This window comes from Calidris pugnax, unplaced genomic scaffold (genome assembly GCF_001431845.1).
Source record: "Calidris pugnax isolate Ruff unplaced genomic scaffold, ASM143184v1 scaffold20, whole genome shotgun sequence".
NCBI lineage: Eukaryota > Metazoa > Chordata > Aves > Charadriiformes > Scolopacidae > Calidris > Calidris pugnax.
The window spans coordinates 16975127-16995144 of record NW_015094510.1 but is presented as its reverse complement, the minus strand read 5'-3'; the positions used below and the strand labels follow the sequence as shown (position 1 = coordinate 16995144).

Genomic DNA, 20018 nt, shown 5'->3' with positions numbered 1-20018 from the left:
GTGACCGCACAGAAATTTTTCCTGTGGAACAAATCAGAAATCTTCATTTGACAGATGGGGAGGTCTAAGGTTTAAGAGAAGTATGTCTTTTCCAGCTCTGTGGAACAACACTAAATATTAGTAACTTCTGAGGTGTTTTGTTAGCGTTTGCAGTGAGCTGCGTGCTGCATGGAAGGCGCTTTCCATAGCAGGAAAGCAAAGCTCATATCTGGGCAATAAGTCTTCTCACATTTCTCTTTTCAGGCTGGCTGGAAGGAAAACCATGCAACGTTTATGAATGAACTGAAAAACCTTCAAGCTGAAGGACTTACAACTCTTGGCCAGTCCCTAAGAACAGCTTTTGATTTATTAAACTTAAATAGATTAGTAACTGGCATAGACAACTATGGGCAGGTAGGTTGACTGTTAATAGGTGGAAACATCATAAAACACAAAATTCCCAGAGATAACAATTAGGTAATTGTCCAAAGTGGCATCATCATGAAATACTCAATATGGGGGCTTCTTCACCAGTAAGCAGAGCTCAGATAGAATCGGAGTTGGCTCGCTATAGTTTGGTACCCAACAATTCTTCCTTTTTTTTTTTTTTTACTTCAGTTATTCCTCAGTTTTTGAACTGCAATATAGCCTCCAAGTTGACCTTCTCAGTTAAACTTTGAGGTTTTTTTGTATCAAGTCTATGTTTCAGAAACCTTAGCTGGTGAGCCTGATGGGGTCATGAGCACTTTGCTTTCTTTATAGAGTGCTGGATAATCAATTAGGTATGGTTTGGGAGATGAGCTGTTTTTCTAACACCACCGCATGTCCAAAAGAACTGAACAGAGCACAACTTTTCAAAACCCCTTTCTTTCCCATGAGTTTACTACAGCTTTTCTCTGCTGGGAGGACAGGACATCTCTATACCTGTATTTTTTTATATATCTGCCTGTTGTGTCAGAGCCTTGAGAAGCTGTGCTAAATTTCTGTATTGCAGCTATCCCTTTAAAACAGGAATTCTTTTTGGGGTGGGCCAGCATTCTCTTGCTCAGTAGTATGAGTTGCTGAAAGACAGAAACTCGAGGTTAAACATGCGCTTTAGGAAGCATACCCAGTTCTTTCTGGCACTGGATCAAATCCTGGATTTGTTTTGCATAAGGGACGATACTAGTATTGGGCAAAGTGAATAATGTATTTTTCACGTGGGACATACTAACTTGATTCTCCTCTTTTTCGTTTGTTGTTCACACGTAATGTTCCCTCTACTATCTGAGGATTAGTTACTGCTCTTGGTATTTAACATGGGAATGTGGTTGTGAAAATAAGTCCCCTTTCTCCCCCTCCCCTTTACAGTCTAAGCAGAGTCTATGTGGTAACATGCCATGTTTGTTTGGGAAGGAAATTTCTCTCTCACGTTGCATTGTGTGGCTTTGCCACTAGGTGATCGAGTGAGCCTAAACATTTTTAAAATGCCTGTTTAGTGATGAAACTTAAAAAAAAAAAAAGGTGCTAGTTCCACACATGGTTATTTTTTTGTCTATTACCATCTGCCGTCCTCTTATACATCTGTGTGCTAATCCTTCCCATTTTCTAATGTTTTTGTTTAGTTACATGAGTTATATGAAGCTTTTTTGAACACTTAGCACTGTAGGCACACACATGAAATACTTGCTCTTTCCCGTTGCTACTGATTATTATAACACTCTAAACCCCTAATGTGTCAAACACATTAAACCCATGTCACATAATTTGCTGTAAGTGAAACAGCAGTGCTCAGCTACTCAGTCAAGTGGGCAGTTGAGTCCTCATGACTGTTTTCACTCACTGGTAGTGTTCATTACTGCAAATAGCTGCTCTTTTGTCTGTAGAGCATTGACTTTTTCTTTGTCTGATCTGTTTCAGTTACAAGTCTCTATCTGGGCTTGAATCCACCCTTGCTTATGCATGTTTTTTGCTCTGTTCCACACGTGGAACTGGCTGTTGAAGAGGTGTTCACATGTGCAGTCAGGTGACTAACTAGAAATTCTAACTCTGTTTAGTCTCTGCAAAAATAGATGAATATATTGCAAGTGCTGGGTCATCTGCTGCTGAAGTCACAGGTTCCCTTTTTGGCTATACTAATCAAAGTAGTGTTTTTTCATAAATCAGATAAAATTTTCGAGCACTTAACTGGTCCTTTGGTGCTCGCAGGATGAGATCCAGGGCAGTTAACTTTCCTGAACTTCACATTGGCCTTTGAGCCATGTCATGTTATCCTGTCAACTTCTTATTGCTCACGTCTACTACCTAAAATTTGCTGAAGATAAGTGGGTGTTTAAACCCACATGGTATGAGAAACTCACAAATTCAGGATAATAAAAGTGACCAGAAACTCAGTTGCATTTCGCATAATTTTCACTCAACATAAAGTGCTGATTCACTTTTTTAAAAGCAGTTACAAATATTAAGGACCATAAAATATTTGAGTCATTTACTTAACTAAAATATAGCAGACATGTTTGAAGAGTGATTATCTTAGAGTGGAAGGAGAAAATAACTTTGCAAAAGTACACCATTTAGATGATCTTAGGTGTGGTGTTCCGTGAAGTAATAAATCTAAACTTTATTAAGGTTTGCTCTGGAAAATTTCTCTCATTTTAACACCTTTTGACTTAACACGCTTGTTTTTTTTGTGTATTGATGAGCTTCTAAGATACGTGTTAAGGTCCACTGATTCCACCTGTGTGAATTATAAAACAGTTTTTTATTGTACCTGCAAATGACAAGACATGATACAAGCTTGATAGGGTCCTCTGGTTGTGTCATCCAATGCCATGATGTCTTGTCCCCTGCTGGGTATGAACTGCTTGTTTAAATGGCAGCGTGACTCACTCTACTTGAGTTCTTTCAAAGTAGACCAGAGTTCTCCATCAGCTGACTTCCTGAACAAGAGTGATGGCTGAATGGTCATTCTGAAACTGAGGAAAATCTCCTGCTTCGTATTTTCTTGCAACAATAATGTTTGGATTTTTAATATGAGTACTTACGATACTACTTTTTCAGTAAATAATTACTGACTCAGTTGCTCATGAAGATTGAGTTACCAATTGTACAGCTGTATTAGCTGATCCCAGTATCTCACATTCAGATCTTAAAGGGACCTTGTCAACACCTTCAGATTATCAAGAACCTGGAAGATTTTTTCATAAGCTGTTTCTGGTATGGCTATATATACCCTTTGTCTTATCTGGGGTTGTTAGATGCACATTTTTATGAAGGTTTTTGTCAACAACAAGAGATTTTTGAAAGTACACATATTTTAAAGTGATTATTCTTTTAATTTTTACTGCACTTTCATATTGATAAATTCTGTATTCTATTGCTTGAGTCCAATAATAGTTAGAGGGTTTTTTTCCCCCATAGTATGCTTTGTGCTGATTATGATAGCAGAAGAATGAATCTTCAAATAGGCTGTCAGCTTTTAATGTTCACTAAAAATAGTGGTCCTCTTCACCTTCTGCATTTTTATGGAAAGCCTTGAAAAAAATACAGGATTTGGGTGTCTTCAGGAAGAAAGCAGTTTAAACACATTAAGTTCGGTAAGCGCTCACTGTCGTATCACACAAAGCATTGTACTTTATTAGCCCAGTTTGCACTCAGCTAATTGACTTGTTTTTGTCATATTTACCCCAGTTCAGCTTCTCCATTGTTTCAGGTAGTCTGAAATACCAGACCTTTTACTAGCAGATTTTCTACCCTCTTGGAATACATTCCTAAATCTTCTAGCTGCGGCTTGTTCTGCTGTACGTATGAAGTCACAATTTAACTGAATGGTTTTGAGTGAGGTAGACATGCAGCTTGTTATAGTTGATGAAAGGGTTAAACACTAATAGATGTGTTTCTTTTTCTGTGAAAACAGAAAACATAAAGAATGTAGCTATTTTCATAATGCAGCAAAAATGTAAACAAATGGTTGAATTGAACCATCTATGTACTTGAATTATTTGTAGTTTGTAGTGAAATTTCTAAGACTGAGCTCTGAATCTAAGATAGGTAAAATATGTCCCAGTGGTGTTTTGCTACTCCTGTGCAAAGGACCAACACAGCACTACCAAAACTTGAATCTGATGGATGTTTGAAATTGCTAAAGCTCTGATTCTCTGATAGCCTGTGTGTTTCACCTTGCCTATTGTTATTTGCCTAACAAAGGTCTCTTACTGTTTTTTCAGCAGTATTGCATGCAATGAGGTTTGAGAGGATAAAATGTACTTACTTGAGTTGATTTCAAAGTGATTGAGTTGATGTTTCAAGGTATTTTTCCAAATCTTTTCAGGGTGAAACTTCCTTTTAATATTGTTGCTAGAAACGGTGCTTTTCAATAACATAAGCTTTTTATGAGCTTTTTATCTCACTAGAGTATCTTGCACATACTGTTCAGAATCATAATTATTATTGATACGGTAAAGCTGGCTTAGAGATGAGTTTTTGACTTTTAAACAAATTTGATGTAACAAAAACACCTACTGACTTAGGTGTTTTGAAACAGAAAAGCCAACTATAGTGCTTCTGTAATCCAAGTGGACTTGGGATAGGTATTTTTCGTTCATGGTAATGAATAAGGTACCCTCTGGATTTAGACTCGTACAAGAAACACTGTTATGGTGACTTCCCAGGCTGCCTGCAGTCTTGGGGAAAGCCTTTTTTTTTCCTGCAGTGCATTTCACATATGTACAAAAGCGTAACTAAGAAATTTTGAAACAAACTAAAATCCAAATGGAATTCAACTGATTAAGAAGAGACCTATTTCTGACCTGAAGGTTGGAAGGTGTCCTGCAAATAATGGCATTGTTTTTAAACACCACGGTTTTTTTTCCCAAGGGTTTTATTCACACCATGTATGACCATCAAACAATCTAATCTTAGGTTAACTACTACTTTATAGTTCTCTTTGAATATATGGTTAGATCAGTTTGTAGCTACAGTGGCAACTTTGCTGATAATTTCACACAGTAAAACTTGGTTGGTCTGTAGAGTTGTAGAGTCTGTAGAGTAGTGTTGGTCTGTAGAGAACAATGTTTGCCATAATGGCTTAAATACTATAGTATTCCAAATACATGTAAATAGTATCCCTAGGAGATCAAGTCTAATTGTGCATATTATAGGCACATGGGAGCTTTATTTTTAAGTCACATATTGTAGACTGACTCCTTGCTTATCCGTGCCTATGTGTCTAAAGATGTGCTGAGCTTAAAAAAACAACAATAATCACACATATGAAATATTGTCCCCTAACATTGCATACATAACACTTTTGCAGTGAAACATTCTGTTTTCTTTAAATTGTTGAGCAGTTTATTTTCCAGTTGCTTTTTTTGAGGATTGTTACTGGATTTCCTTGCTTTCAAAAGCCAAAATCCTTGGAGTATGACTTCTGTCTTGTCATTCTGGGGCTATAAACACTGCACTGGAATGGCCTGTGTTGCGTGTGCATCCAAATTTGGAACCAAAGTTTGGGTTAGCATTTCCTGCTTTGTCACGCTGGCAGTGGTGGCACAGGCAATTTGCTTCTCGTGTTTGTGGAGGGTAGAGCTTTACACTGCTAGAGCAGCTCTCCCATTCTTCCCTGCCCCTCCTCCCAAAACCAAATGGGGCAATTTCAGACATGGCAAGCTTAAGCATGGTAACGGCAGAAATACATATAAGAAAAGATTTCTCAGAGGCTCTTGCTTTCTGTGGAATAGAGATGGTTTTAACATAAGCCTGTATGCCTGTTATGGCAAAAGTCTGTATGTGAAGTGCTGGTGAAAGTCAGTTTTTCTCTCCTCCTACATGATGAAATTAAGCATATTGCTTCAAATTTATACCTTTTAGTCTGTAACCCTTAAACATGCCATCTTGTCCACCCTTGAAATGGTTGTAATTTTTAGGTATGTTTTATAGTATCCTTTAATGAGAACTGTGTCAGGAATTGTTGCGAGGTGGCACTGCATGCCTTGCAGCCTTCCCAGAGCAACAAAGTTGACTGAAATTCTAAATAATAATAATCACATCAGACTGAAGTGTTCTTAAAATCACTTGTCTAGTTGTAATCCAGTATATTTTTAAAGAATAATTTAAAAGTTAAAAGAAGCTTACTTTATGTTTTCCGATGAAAATGATCTCATCGGTCTGTTTCACTAGCAGAAAGAAGTGGGATGCTTCCTCGTGTTCTGAATATCAAATATGCTTTGACCACTTTGAATCTTTAAGTGCTCAGTATTTCAATAAATTTGATTTGGAAGGGACAGTGCTATAACATGTTCATTGTGGCTTTGATTTTGAAGGGTTGGGTGAATGCACTCGTGCTGCCAAAGCTTAAGCAGATGATAGAAATGTCTGTCTCTGGCTGATATTCTTGGATTCACTGAAAAGTAGTCAGAGGAAGTTCTCGAGGACTGTTAGAAGTACCAAAATTTTTCTCTTGGCTTGACTTTCTATCTGCCTTAGATAGAGGTTAATTTGCTTCACGTTGTTACAGACTCCTTGGATTTACTAGATGTCTTATTTTGGGTGCTTAAAGGCATATATCCCACAGTTGAAGTGTTCTTGTCTTTTTGAAATGTATTTGCTCTTCATCACAGCCAGTTGTCAGGGAGGCAAGGCAAATACGTATAGATAAAGCTGGGACTTTGGTTATCTTGTGAAGCACAAGTATTTATTTTTTTTTGCCAATGTCTCCATCATTGTTTATTCTCTTGAAGCTTGTTTTCACTTTTCCTACTGAATAGTTGCATTCAGTCTTGGATTTCTGTTGTAGGCAGTCCATATCTCTGAAGCTTGAAGGGAAGAACGGTTACTTGTGTATGTGTCTGAGTTTTAATTCAGCTGAGCCTCAGTTGAAACTGATTGTGTTGCTTCAGAGTCTTGCTGTTGCTTTTTTCTTGTAGCACAGTCTTTACCTTTAACAACACAGTGAGTCTTCTATTTCATAGAATGTTCCCTTATCTGCATGTCCCACTTAAAGAGCATAATAATGTTTCTACTTCATGTTGTGATTTTAGCATCATATTGTCTGTCCCTTGTTTCAAGTTGCTTTCACTTGTTCTTTATGCAAAATGTTGGAATTTTATATAATTTGTGAGTGTTAGTATCTAGCCAATTCTCTTATCAAATATCCACTTTGCATTGTGCGATTATAATTTTAATTTTAATTTTCCAAAGTGTAGACCAGTCTCATTTAAAGAAAAATTAACATTGCAGATAGGAGAAAATGTGTTTTTAGGATAAATTTTTCATAGCTATTAAAAGATCCTAGGTTATTTTTTTTAATGGACTAGCCTGTGCACCATAAGAGATTTCTAATGATCCTGTAGTATATTTCTGTGATGTCTACAAAGGTTATCACGTGTTCATGAAGTATTTTCCATTTATCAGCATATTTTTACTATTACAATTCTGAATATTGACAGCAAACAGGGTTTCAGGTTCTCTATCACTGCCTGTAAATTTTATTTAAAAAAAATGCTGGAAGGGATGTATTTAATCACTCTGGTACTGTAAAGTTGGCCCCTTATGGACTAGATTTTTCAAAAATGTATTGTATAGGCAATTTCAGTCTTAGATTAATGAGAAATCGAGTATCTGTTATCTAAGCACCTGTTGTTTTCATTCTAGAGACAGTATCTTTGCCTCAGTTAATTGATTTGCCCTAGCTTACATAAATCTACAGTCTACTGTAGGTTTAAGCCTACATTTTTTCTAGTAGATAAACTAGGTTAGTGCCTACAGCTGAATTAAAATAGGTAAGAAGTTGCTGGCTGCAAGATACGACACAAACCTTAGTCAGGAACCTTGGATGACTATGATTGGGACATTGAATATATAAGACTTCTGGTTGTATGAGAGGACAAGAGGATTTGTCAAAATCTGACCCTACTCTTGTTCCAGTAAGGGTGGTAAGCGTGGATCTTGCAGCAGTGCAGTGGTAGATAACTAGAATAGCAGATAAATGTGTTGATTGTGTCTAACATAGTTCCACATCTTTAACATCTGAGGTCTTTTAGAAGACTGGTCTAGCAGGAGCTGTGGTGCAGATGAGGTCTCTAGTTACGGGGTTTTGACAGCAATTCAAGGACTTGCATATTGAAACTAATGCTAAATGTCGTCTTGTTGACTTAGCCATGAAACTTTTACCTAATTAATGACATTTGATGTCTGCTCAGTGTAGCCACTCCCATTTCCTTTAATTTATAGGTGTTTTATTTTCTATCTACATGTGACTGCTACTGCTTTTGGAGAGCAGGGTGTTAATCTGATGTCATCTAATAGTAATGTTTGAGGATAAATTACCTGAATGCACTACGCATTTTGTCAATGTCTCCTTGAGCCAAAAAGCTACATTGAGCAAATCAAGAATATTTGTCATTGGAATCAGTTTAGTGCACTGATGTTCTTTTTTGATGCTCAGCATACATTATGGTGTCTCATGTGCTCATAGTTGTGCCAAACTTGCTCCAAGTTGTGAGTGTGATTTCATGTTGTAAAATAAATCAATGATTGATCCAGATCCTTAATAAGCGGGACTGGTGACCTGTGGTTTGGAGTCTGTTTTAAAACAGCTGAGTTGTTCCTGCTGTTGTGGTGATAAACTCCAGGAGGGAGTTGTGGGGAGTCTTGGGGCAGTTATTCAGAAGAATTGTCCTATGTTTGTGAGTCAATAAGCTGTTTTCAGTCAGGTGATTAGTACTCTGGATTGATAACCCCCAAAAAGGTGACAAGAATTTTGTAGAGAACTCTCTTTTTGTTTTTTTTTCTTGGGTGATGTGTTTGGGGCTTTTTTGGTGTTCCTTTTTTTTTTTTTTTGGTGTGAATATGTTGTGCTTTGTGGTGTTCGGTTTTGGTTTTTTTTTTTCCTGTATGTTTTCCCTGCTCGGTGTGCTGGCAACTATGAGATTCATTACCCTTCTCCAGTATATGGAGAACAGAGGCCTGGCTTAGCATTGTGAATTGCACTGCCTGAGCCAGGACCAGCTATGTACAGTCATTGCTGTGAAGCAGAAAGGCTGCAGTAATTAGGGACTTGATCCAGGATTTGACAAGGTCAGTTATTTTTGGAATAAAACATTCAGGAATATTTTTAGGAAATAGGACCAAAATCATCTTTAAACCCAGATTCTTTGGGGCTGACTTTAAAGTTATGTTTGGTGTGGATGGTTATTTTAAGGTGGTTTTTTTTGAAGTTTATAAAAGCTCAAATATAAGCTTTATTTTTTTTAGCAGCTTGCCTTTACTATATTCAGTCAAATAACTTCAGAAACCACCAGGATTTGTTAGTTGATTTACCCAATTTCATATGATTTCAGTCGTGATTCATTTACTAATCTGTAACTAATAAGATGCATATTTTTTTAAGTAACAGTTTCCATTGCCTTAAAAATAAGGTTCAAGTTTTCACCACTGTTTCTTTACTGCTTATATATTTCAATTTATTTTAATGTATGGAAAAGTTAAAGCTCTTCCCTTTTTGGGATTGTCAAGTAGCTGTCATATCAGTGCTTAGGTGCTTCAAATGTCAGTGACTTTTTGTTCTTCTTAATTTCAATGCTGTTCTTCACAGTTTAATTACTTGCTGGAATTCACTGTATATGAAGTCCATTCTATGTTTGCTTTTTTGTTTTTCTGTTGTTTTGAGAATGTCACATAATAGTGGAAGATTCAAGGACTGAGTTGTTTTTGAGACTTACCGAGGACCTCATCTAAATTGGAGCAGTTAGAAGTTAATCAAGACGTTACCACTTATATAATATGTGATTTAGAACTCAATTAAATTTGTTCTTAGATGAAAGAAACAGGACAAACCTTTATACTGAACTGGCATTTTTGAAACTCTGTGACTTAGTAATGTTGGGAACTCTATGATTTAGGCACACGAAGACATCTTAACATCTTGAGATTTTAACTTTGATGTCTTAGTAAATGCTACCATGTATTCATCATTACATTATTGTTGAGTATGAACGTAGTCTAAAAGTGCTCCCTTGACATGCATCCTTTCTGTTTTCACATGTGCACTATTCAATATGGAGATTTTGTTTACCAGCATGATCATTTCTTGCATTGGATCTCCTTTTGAGGATCTTTGGGTTGCTTTTTTTGGTTTTCCTGCAGTTAGTTTTGGTTTTGTTTCTGGCACAAACTTTTTGAGTAGAATTTCAAAATGACTGAAGTTGCGCAATTAAATAGTCTTTAGGCAGCACATTCAGTGCCAGACTTGGAAACCCAGAATGTGTAAAGATATGAGCATCTATAAAAATGATACGAAGCACAGAGAAATCTTTTGTTGCATGTTTCAAGATGGGTATGCAATGAAATCATTGCCTATAGAACATAAACTTGCAAGCTCAGGCAAAGCAAGCAGCTGATATGCTTAAATATATTTCTGTGATTTTTATTTTTTTTTATTTTGGACAAAGGGTTTGTTGTCTCTTGTGCAATTCAGCTAGCTGTTTTTTCTCTGTAGTATTTTTAATTTTAAGAGTGATATCTGACTGGATCTTTGGGTTGTTTTTTTTGCTGTAGGGCTTTCTGTCTGGGCAGGACATGTGTAGGATCACATATGTTTGGAGCTCCAATTGTTAATTGAAGCCATAAATGGTTATTAGTTTAAAAGATTCTTTATTTTATTTTTTAAAAATGCTTAGGAGCAAGTTACTGAGGAGCAAATTACTTTTTTCTTCCCATTTATGTTCCTAAGTACCTTAAATTTGCTTTTCTTAAACAGAACTTACATAGCTTGTGTTATAGAGATATTAGTTGTTTCAAGAATGCTCCCTTCATTCTCATATTCTGTAACTGGTGTGTTAAGGAGTTTAATTTCTGGCCTGGCTTTAGGAAATGTCAGTAGTTGCACTTGTGTTCTGCTTCGAAAACGTTTTGCTAACTGGTTTGGTTTTTTGTTGTTGTTGTTTAAACCTGCAACTTGTTTGTTCCACTCAATCTGAAATACAGAAAGCTTCAGTTGTACCACCAAATCAACCGCATAACTGCATGTGCAAAAATAATTTTACCTACTGATAATGTGTAGTGCCAGTAAGGGATGAAGCAAAACCCATGTAACTGCCTTATAATCCTCCATAGACGTTCCAAATAAGAAACTGTGATTAGTGCATGTCTTGGGCATTGTGGTAACTCTTACATATTTGTAATTTGGTTAACTAAGCAATTGTTTAGGACATGAAAAATTACTTATTACAACCTTGCTTTAGCCTATAGGGAAGGACAGTTGTACATGGGTGAATTTAGGTTTTGGAATCTCCTCACCTCATGGAGGAAAAGTCTTTTTTGGTAGCCATCCTTACTGCACAGTCATTGCCATTGATACCCTGACTTTCAGAGTGTGAATAAGTGCAGGAGAAATCTTGACGGCTTGAACAGTGTTTTCCATTTCCTTGGGGGGAAAGATGGTGAGTTAGTGAAAGCATGAGTTCAAACCTTGATAGATCCTAGTTTCTTAAAACTCTGTTTTTAAGGTCTTCTCCAAAAGATGAAATAATTTGAGATGGAATACTATTTTTTAGCTTCAAAAGAAAAGGGAGTGTGTGTGTGAGAGATACAGTTGAATGTTTATGTGTGAGCCGTCCAAAAGGCAGGCAATTGGCAGCAGAAAAGGGAGAAGTGGAATGATAGTGTGTGCTGTCCCTGGTGTCAGAAACCATGAACTAACTGTTGGATTAAATCATGAGGTTAGGGTTCAGGGACTGATTACTTCTTATTTGTACTTACACAATAATTTAGGATTTTCTAGGTTCTAGGAAAGAAGTATATACCTGCTTCTTATGTATTTTAAGATAGTATTTAAACAGTGTGTGCCTCGTGTTTATCTCCTTGTTTGTTACTCAAATCACCTCATACAAGGAGATAGATTTTATTAACTTGTGCCCCCTCTGGTGGTTAGTTTTCCAATTACAAAGTGAAAAGACAAGTTTACATAGGTGAGATATGCTATTTCGGCCAAACATCAATTTATAAAAGTCCCATTTATTAGGGTAAAACTACAACAAAACCCATGTGAGTCCTGATTTGTAAGAGTCAGTGATGGTGTTGAGAGTTGGTGTTTTCATAGTACATAGTTATTGTCACGGGCTCAGTCAGGACTCCTTCAGTATTTGCCAAACCAGTTTCTTTCACTCATCCCTCAGCTGAAGAGATTTGGTGTTTTTACCTACTCTGTGTGTGTATATTGTTTCATATACAGAGGAACTAGATCTTTGGATCTATGGAGGACTACACTTCGAGTTTCTAAAACCTGCTGCTATCAACTGCATTTCTGATAGGAGTTGTGTTCCCCTTAAGATGTAGAACACTCTTCTTTTAGGTGTGGTAAGGGGCTTTCTCAAATTACCTTTAACAGCTGATTAATTTACCTGTGTTTTTCCTGAAAGCTGTCTTTTCTGCCTAGTATGAAGGGGAGATAGAGCATAAGTCTTCCCATCTTGGATACTGCAGGGAGAGCTAAAAGGTTTTAAGTGTTATGATAGAGAATATGTGTCCATACTGCAGATGTTTGTGGACTAGAGTTAGTAGTAAAAATTCTCCTGATGTCCTGCAGCCCTTTCGTAGAAACGCTGGGCATTTTTTCTTTGTGGTAGTGTAATTCCTAGAATAGTGTTTCATTAGATTGTTTTGTAAGATTCCGATCTGTGAACAATCTGGTGTCTGTCTGTGCCATGAATCAAGGGAGATTTCTGGTTTATATTAACGTTTCTCTTATGACTTGAAAACTTCATAACAGACTTCAAGACACATCCTGTGCAAAACTCAAACTGGTTAGTGTAGCTTTCATTGAATTTCTTCTGAGGCTTCTGAAAGTGATCTTGAAATACATGCACGCTACAAATACCAGATCATCCAATAGTAAGACAGAACTGCTACCACTGCAAAACTACATTATCTATTTAATAATCAACAGCATCAAGGGAATATATAAAAATCTTACAGACAGCAAAACAGAGATGAGTTAGCAACTTTCTTTGTGCATGAAGCCTGGCTTGTCAGAGATCTTAATACCATACGGAATTTCAGTATGTTCTTCAGCTCTTACTCATCCAGGCTGAAATCACAGAAGTCTCTAACACTTAAGTGGTTCCCATTCACGGGGTCAGTTCCTATTCTAAAACAGCCATAACAAACAAACAGAGTTTCAAAGCTGTTTTTATCATGCTGGTTCGATCACTTAGATGACACCGTGATACATAGAATAGAATATAGAGTTCATAGAATAGAATCATATGGGGTTGGAAGGGACCTCTGGAGATCATCTAGTCCAACCCCCCTGCCGGAGCGGGTCTACCTACAGCACGTTGCACAGGAACTTGTCCAGGCAGGTTTTGAATGTGTCCAGAGAAGGAGATTCCACCACCTCTCTGGGCAGCCTGTTCCAGTGCTCTGCCACTCTCACAGTAAAGAAGTTCCTCCTCATGTTTAGGTGGAACTTTTTGAGTTCAGAGGTGCTGTACTTTTCAGTCTGGACACAAAATCATGGAGCTCTTATGGCATATCCTGTGAGAAGTCAGATTGATCAAAGCAAATGTTCTGCCCTTGCTCTTCGCTCCCCTCTCCCTTCTCCCCAACCCCCCTGCCCCCCAGGGTATTCTTGTTTGCGTTCTGCCGAGTCACAGAGTTTAATAGTGTGTTTGTGCTAAATATTAATTAAGTGATATGCAGCATAACTTCATCTGGGAAAGCTTCCATTTAAAGACATTTTGCTTCTTATCAAGTAGTAGGAAAGAATTTACTAATCTACTGAAGTAGAAAGCACATTCATTCCTGAGTACTATAGTGTGTACATATATGTGCATGATTACTGTGCATGTCTACATACTTTTGAAAAAATATTAAAAGCAAAATAGTTTTTGGGAAGAGTTATATTGCCAATTATGAATTCACTGACATACTACTATGATGTCAGTGTATTCAGCTGTGTGGGTGACCTGGGAAACAATTGTATGAATGCGTAAAATACAATTGATTCTATAGGTCTTCACAACTACGTTGCTTGGTGCTGCAGGGATAATAGAAAATAGTCAAAGTTGCTGAAAATGCAAGTGGAACAAGTAAGAAGTTGCACAAGATGCTAGAGTTCTTATGTAGCATAGAGCAGCTGTTAAATACCTCTGTCTACTTGACTGATAGTGTTCTGCCTTGAGCAATGAGGGGGAAAGTCTCTAATAAATGTTAAATTAATATTTTAGACATTTCATGATTTTGCTAAATCATAACTGAACTGAAGTTCCTAAGATATGATAAGCAAGCGAAAACTATGATGGATTTGGGCCATCTGTTATAGTTTGTTAAAATTCAAGTTCAGTGTTTCAGTTTGTTGGTTTTTTTAGCTGTTATCAGTTTAAAATAATAGCTTTAAAGCTAATAATTTTGTCATCATCTTGACTTCACATTTCATTTTAACCTATTGTTTTTGAACAATAGTTGTTCACAGATTCTCATGAGCATTTATGAGTATCTTGACCTTTTAAATTCTAAAAAAACCTGATTGAATCGAAAAATCTGATAATGCACTTTGTATTTCCTGGTCAGATGACTAAATTTACTGGCAGTCAGGGCTGATACTTCTGAAAATAAAAAGGCTCTGCTGAGACAATGGAATGTATGATGGATGTGCAATACAACTTCTGTTAAATGTTTTGATTTAGTGAAATGAAAGTATACCTTTTAGACATTTGATCGTGATCTGAAAATGTGTTTTTCCAAGTGATTAGTAATGTGCTCTCTTAAAAATATGCTCTTTATTTCAGTTTACATTTATTTTCAACTTCTAGCCTTTCTTGGGCATGAAGCTTTTGTACTACTAAATACTTATTTCTTTTTATAGTAGTTGCTTGTTGAACATGTCATTTTTAGTCTCTGGCTTGGCTTTTTTTGGGTCATGTTTCTACTCCAGCTATTTCTTAAGTTTTTCAACACTTCTGACTCTGAAATTTAATATTTAAATGTGCGTGTTGAGGTAACAGTGGTCAAATTAGTTTTCTTTTACTGCATGTATCATAGTGTATACTTGCACATCTAAAGGTCACAATAGCTCTTGAATTGCTTTACCTTTACACTCTGAAGAAAGGGGAAGAAAAAATAATACTCCATTAACGTATTAATCGGTCGTGCTGAAACGCATTGCTAAGCTTACTTGCCTATGAAAGTGAATTATTCTTTTTGAGAGTCTTAACCAGACAGTAACGTGTCTTGATAATCGGATACACTTCTGGCTGGATGTGAGGGTCTCTCTCAGAAGATCCCACAGACTGGGGTGGGCTGGTGGTGCCTTTTGCTGCCTACCCTGTGTGAGTGGCACGGAGCTCGGTGCTGCTCACAGCTCTCGCTTGCTTTTGTATTTGAGCACAGAACTACTTCAGCTGGAGACTGAATAAATGGCAGCCGATGTAGCTGAGTCGCTTTGTGATTTGGAACAAATAGTTGTGAAGCTGTCAAATTGTTCAAAAGAATGTGTGTTGTGTAACAGATAAGTTAGTTTTAAGGCTTTAAATCTCTTGCTTGTTCCTTTTTAGCCTAGCAAGCTTGCAAGATTGATGCTGATTTTTTAAATAACTTTCTTTCAGAAAGAGGTGTGTGTGGGTTTTTTTTGTCACCTTGGTGCATATCTGTCCTTGAAAATGCAGATTGCAGGTGAATGAAAAACCCTCTTGTACCATGTTGGACAGGATGATTAGCCATTAAAACGTTGTCCTTAGTGCTTTTTTTCACCACTGCTTCGAACCTTCAGAGGGAAAAGGGCATTATTGAAAAGAATTTGCAGTCAGATTACTCTAGCAGCTATTTAGACCGAAAAGGATACCAAATGAGGCAATTTGCCTACAATGACACAATTAGCTGAAATCCCCGTGAGAGCTAGTTGCCACTGAATTTTCAGCTGGAAAAATAAGTCATATTATTTAGGGTTTCCAAAATACATGTTTATAAGCAAATGTCTTTAAAAATAGGGGTTTAAAATAAAACTTGAAAGCAACTTTTCCATTTACTGTAGCCTGAGTAGTAAACTAGGACTCAAACTGCCACAGCTTAAATATCGCAGTTGAGTTGCCAGACTCTAAAATGTTTATCCACTATGAGGGGTTATAATCTGTCTGGAAACAGATAACACAGAAGAACAGAAGTATATTTGCTCCTATGCTTGTTAGAACAGGCCTAGATAATGCTGGCTTAAATGATGAGTGATGCCTTTTGTTTCCCAATGTATTGGTACGGAGGCCGAGTTGATCTTTACCCTACTAACTTTAAGAACTCAGGGTTTCACACTTTCTATCTTTGACTTTCCTGTGTGGAAACATAAGATGATACTAAAATTAGCTGCTGGATTATTTTTGGTTTTGAAATGAACAAAACCTCCTGGTGATTAGTTAGTTGTCAGAGTAAGTTGTAAACAGGGTTATTATTTGCACCTTGGTATGCTGAGCTGATTTCCAGTGCATTTCGGCGTACCAGTAAGCTGCCAAAGAGCTGGTAATGTGTGCTCAGTCACTCACTGTTTCACTGCCTAACTAAAATAACTAGAATAATTGAGCTGTACTGAATTAATTTCATATGCATTCACGTATGTATCCACAATGGTGCTGCTACGTATTTTGAAGAATATGATATTTCTAAGGTGTGTAAATTCACAGTGTTTTATTTTAATAGTGTATTTCTAACGGAAGAGTAATAGAAAATTATTTGATTAGATTGAAATAAAATTCTAAAATCGTAATGGGTGCAGTTTATTCTAAAAAGTGTAAACTGGTAAGAATAAACTGGTGCAGTTTATTCTAAAAAATGTTAGAGTGTAAGTCTTCCAGAATTTCATTTTGCCAAATTTACTAAAACATCTCTGAGTTTTTTGAGAGCTTATGTAAATAAGAGGGCTGGATATTTTTTTTTTAGGAATACCTGACAATGCTGGTTTTGTATGCCTTCATGTAGCTAAGGTGAGGAGTAGGGTCAGAAGAGTCTATGGTGTTCTTTAAGAATTAATGACATGGAAATTTTTAGTCAGAAATAGTAAACCTCAATAATAGACATTTCATCTGAAATTCTTCCGCGATATATTCTAATTATGTTTCTGCTTCTTTAGGTGGAAGGGATATACTTGTTTCATGTTTCTAAATTGCATGGAGCTGTGAACCTCAGTGGAGCTAAATGAACTCAGCTCTGTTCACTTGCCTTTAAATAATTCAGTGGTGAATTGTGTAGTCTGTGACTTGATTTCTTAAATTCTTTCTAGAAAGGATAATAGTTACAGTTATATTGATGAATTGATGAACTCAAGATTACTGTATTTTCACATCTAGCTAGTGAAGAAGAGATTTCAAGGGGAAACTTTTCCCTTATTACATAAGCAGGTGCCAGGCATTTTGCAGCAGTGCTCTGCTGGTGTTTCCACAGTTACCCTGTAGATGATACAGGTGGAAACGTGAGTTACTTTGGAGTCTGAGATTCTCAAATCAGTTGTTACTCTGTCTACAAATGAATGTTCTTGTTCTGGTAAAAAGAGAGTTTTGCTTTTGTAAATTTGTTGCTATGTGAGGTGATTTTTGATGTATGTTAGAGATCATCCATTGTATAGGTAAAACATCTGTGAAATTATAAAAGATAGACTCAGGATGAAGTCATTTCTCCCTCAGACATTTTTCGGGGGGGGGGCTTGAGCTTAGAATCTCTTGTTTCTTTCCTTATAATTTCCTAATAATTCTGAGCCCAAAGTGTTTAAATTTAAGGCTTAAATTTTAGGTGGGTAAAATTGAAACAGATTGTAGTTGAAGTATGAAAAAGTGCTTACGATAATAAAGACACCTGGATTATAGGGGTTGTGAGAGACTAAATTTTTAATACTTATATTTCAAATTGGACCGGGATATTGACCTAAAAAGTATTGCTTATGACATTCTAAATCTAAAATTTTGTTGCTTTTATCAATTGACAATTTATTTTTACAATCATTTATTAGCAATAGGATTAGAGTATTTTTATGTTCAGTATTCATGAAAATAATACCCTTTTCCTCTAGTGAGAAACTCTGCTTTCAATATTATTTCAGTGCAATGTAATTAGCTTCCAGCTGAGATTTTGCAGTTGTGGTGAACTACTAGTTGGCAGAATAGCGTGCCATAGCTGTTCTTCAGAATTAAATAAGGCTAAATATTCTTAGGAAATTATTTTAATTAAAATTGAGTGTATTTTGAGAGTCCTTAAATTCTTTTGAGTAATTGTTTCAATTGGATTAACTTTGCTTTCATGGGAAAGATTGATCTTCACTGTTTAATTTTATTTTTGCATGTTTTTTGTCTGTAGCAATGGTATGCTGTTTTAAAAGAAAATTTTAGGATTTTACTAAGGTTTGAGAAAATATGGAGCAAATAACTTTTTAATTTTTCTGTTGGCATATAGTCAATTGATCACTGGAAATGTGGTGTTCCCACTTTAAACTGGACACCCGTCAGCAGACATATTTCAAATTGTTAGGAGATATTTCTGTTTGAAGCACACAATTAGTAGATGATTTTTTTTTATTAAATAGGTTCTAAAAATGGATTTAAAAGGTCTTTTTCTTAACATCTATTAGTTCCCTCTCCATATTTTTAAGAGTAATTTATAAGCATTCATAAGATAGTTTGTCTTTATAAGCAGGACTAGACTGTGGGTTTTGTTGTATTTTTCTTTGTTTTCTGAAGAAGGAAAATGAGGCCTTAAACTTGCCAATAGAAGGAGCGTAGGACCCATTAAACAAAAGCTTGTGGTGACTTTTATCCAGTCCATCTTTAACCCTAGCTAGAGTGGAATGCTGCCTGGGCTTGGAGTTGACATGTGCACAGATTACTTTGGGATCCTCTTTTTCAGGAGGGACAGAAGGCTTATAGCGTTCTGACAGTAGAAAAAAGAAGTGCCAATAGCAAACTAAGTTTATTTTGTTACAGCTAAACTAGTTGAATGTCTTGGTGGGATCACAGAATGTCTTACATTACATATGTTTCTGTCGTAAATGATTCATATGGAAAGTTTATCTGTTTTTTCAAGTATTTGTTTCTTAACTCTTGCGTGCGTAGTTGAACCACCTTAGTCAAAATGTAACCGGTACTATTCATGTCAGATTTTTCCTTAATACATAGAATATTAGTTCTTAACCCAGGGATCATGATCACAGGGTACTATGCAAATGCTTTAGTTGGTCACAGTAATTAAATCGTGCATAAAGTCAACCCTGGAATAGGGGGAATTGGAAGTATCTCTGGTTTGAAGAGACAATTGCTCCTCTAAACAGCTGCTAGTTTGTCAAAATACTGCAGTACAGTTTTCTTGAAATGTTAACCATTTTTGCCATGGTTTTGTATGCATTTATTGAATACGGATATATTAAGTGTCCAGCTTTACATGGCCTAACTGCAAAAAGTCTCAGAAATCCATTGTACTATATGGCACATGAGAATAAGTACCTCAGGCCTCATGGTTTTGTCAGTGGGTATCAGTGACTGTTTAATGACTGAACAGAAGCTTATGAATTTGTTGCGGCATTTGAGATTAAATAGCCTTTTTTTTATTTCCCTTAGGGACGAAACCCCTTTTTTCTGGAGCCAGCAATAATTATAACAGTTACTGATGGAAGTAAATTAACTACTACCAGTGGAATACAGGAAGAGGTAAGATCTGACCTCTCTTTACAGTGATGTGTACTCAATGTTGTGGTAGAACACTGTTCACAGTAGGAGCATAAATGACTCCTCAAAGTCTGCTCATTAATAGCTTAAACTTGAGTGTGTTTTTCTTTTAATTTGAAGTAATTTTATGCAATAGTACTCCAAAAATCTTGAATAGCTCTTTTTGCTTGTCACGTGTGACAGAAGCATGTAGTACAATTATTGGCCTGTTTAGTAGACTCAGTTTGCTATTTCTGTCTGGGGAGTTCATGGCTTTTGAAATAAGTTAGTAGAGGAAATTGGTTTCTGTAAAGCATGTGTGTCTTTAACTGGTATAGATGTAAGTTCTTTATGTATAGACCCAAATTAATGTGGTGATTTCCCAAAGGATGT

At 36.4% G+C, this 20018-nt stretch overlaps 1 protein-coding gene across 2 annotated transcripts in view; it reads left to right on the top strand.

The window, feature by feature from the left end:
* Positions 1–235: 235 nt before the first annotated feature.
* The window catches only part of INTS6 (integrator complex subunit 6), a 46204-nt gene continuing 26421 nt past the window's right edge, over positions 236–20018 (top strand). For both annotated transcript variants that reach the window (XM_014965996.1, XM_014965995.1), the window contains exons 1-2: positions 236–393; positions 19539–19628. In XM_014965996.1, coding sequence (XP_014821482.1) covers positions 274–393; positions 19539–19628 — 210 coding nt within the window. In that variant the 5' untranslated portion in view covers positions 236–273. The remainder of the gene's footprint in view (positions 394–19538; positions 19629–20018) is intronic.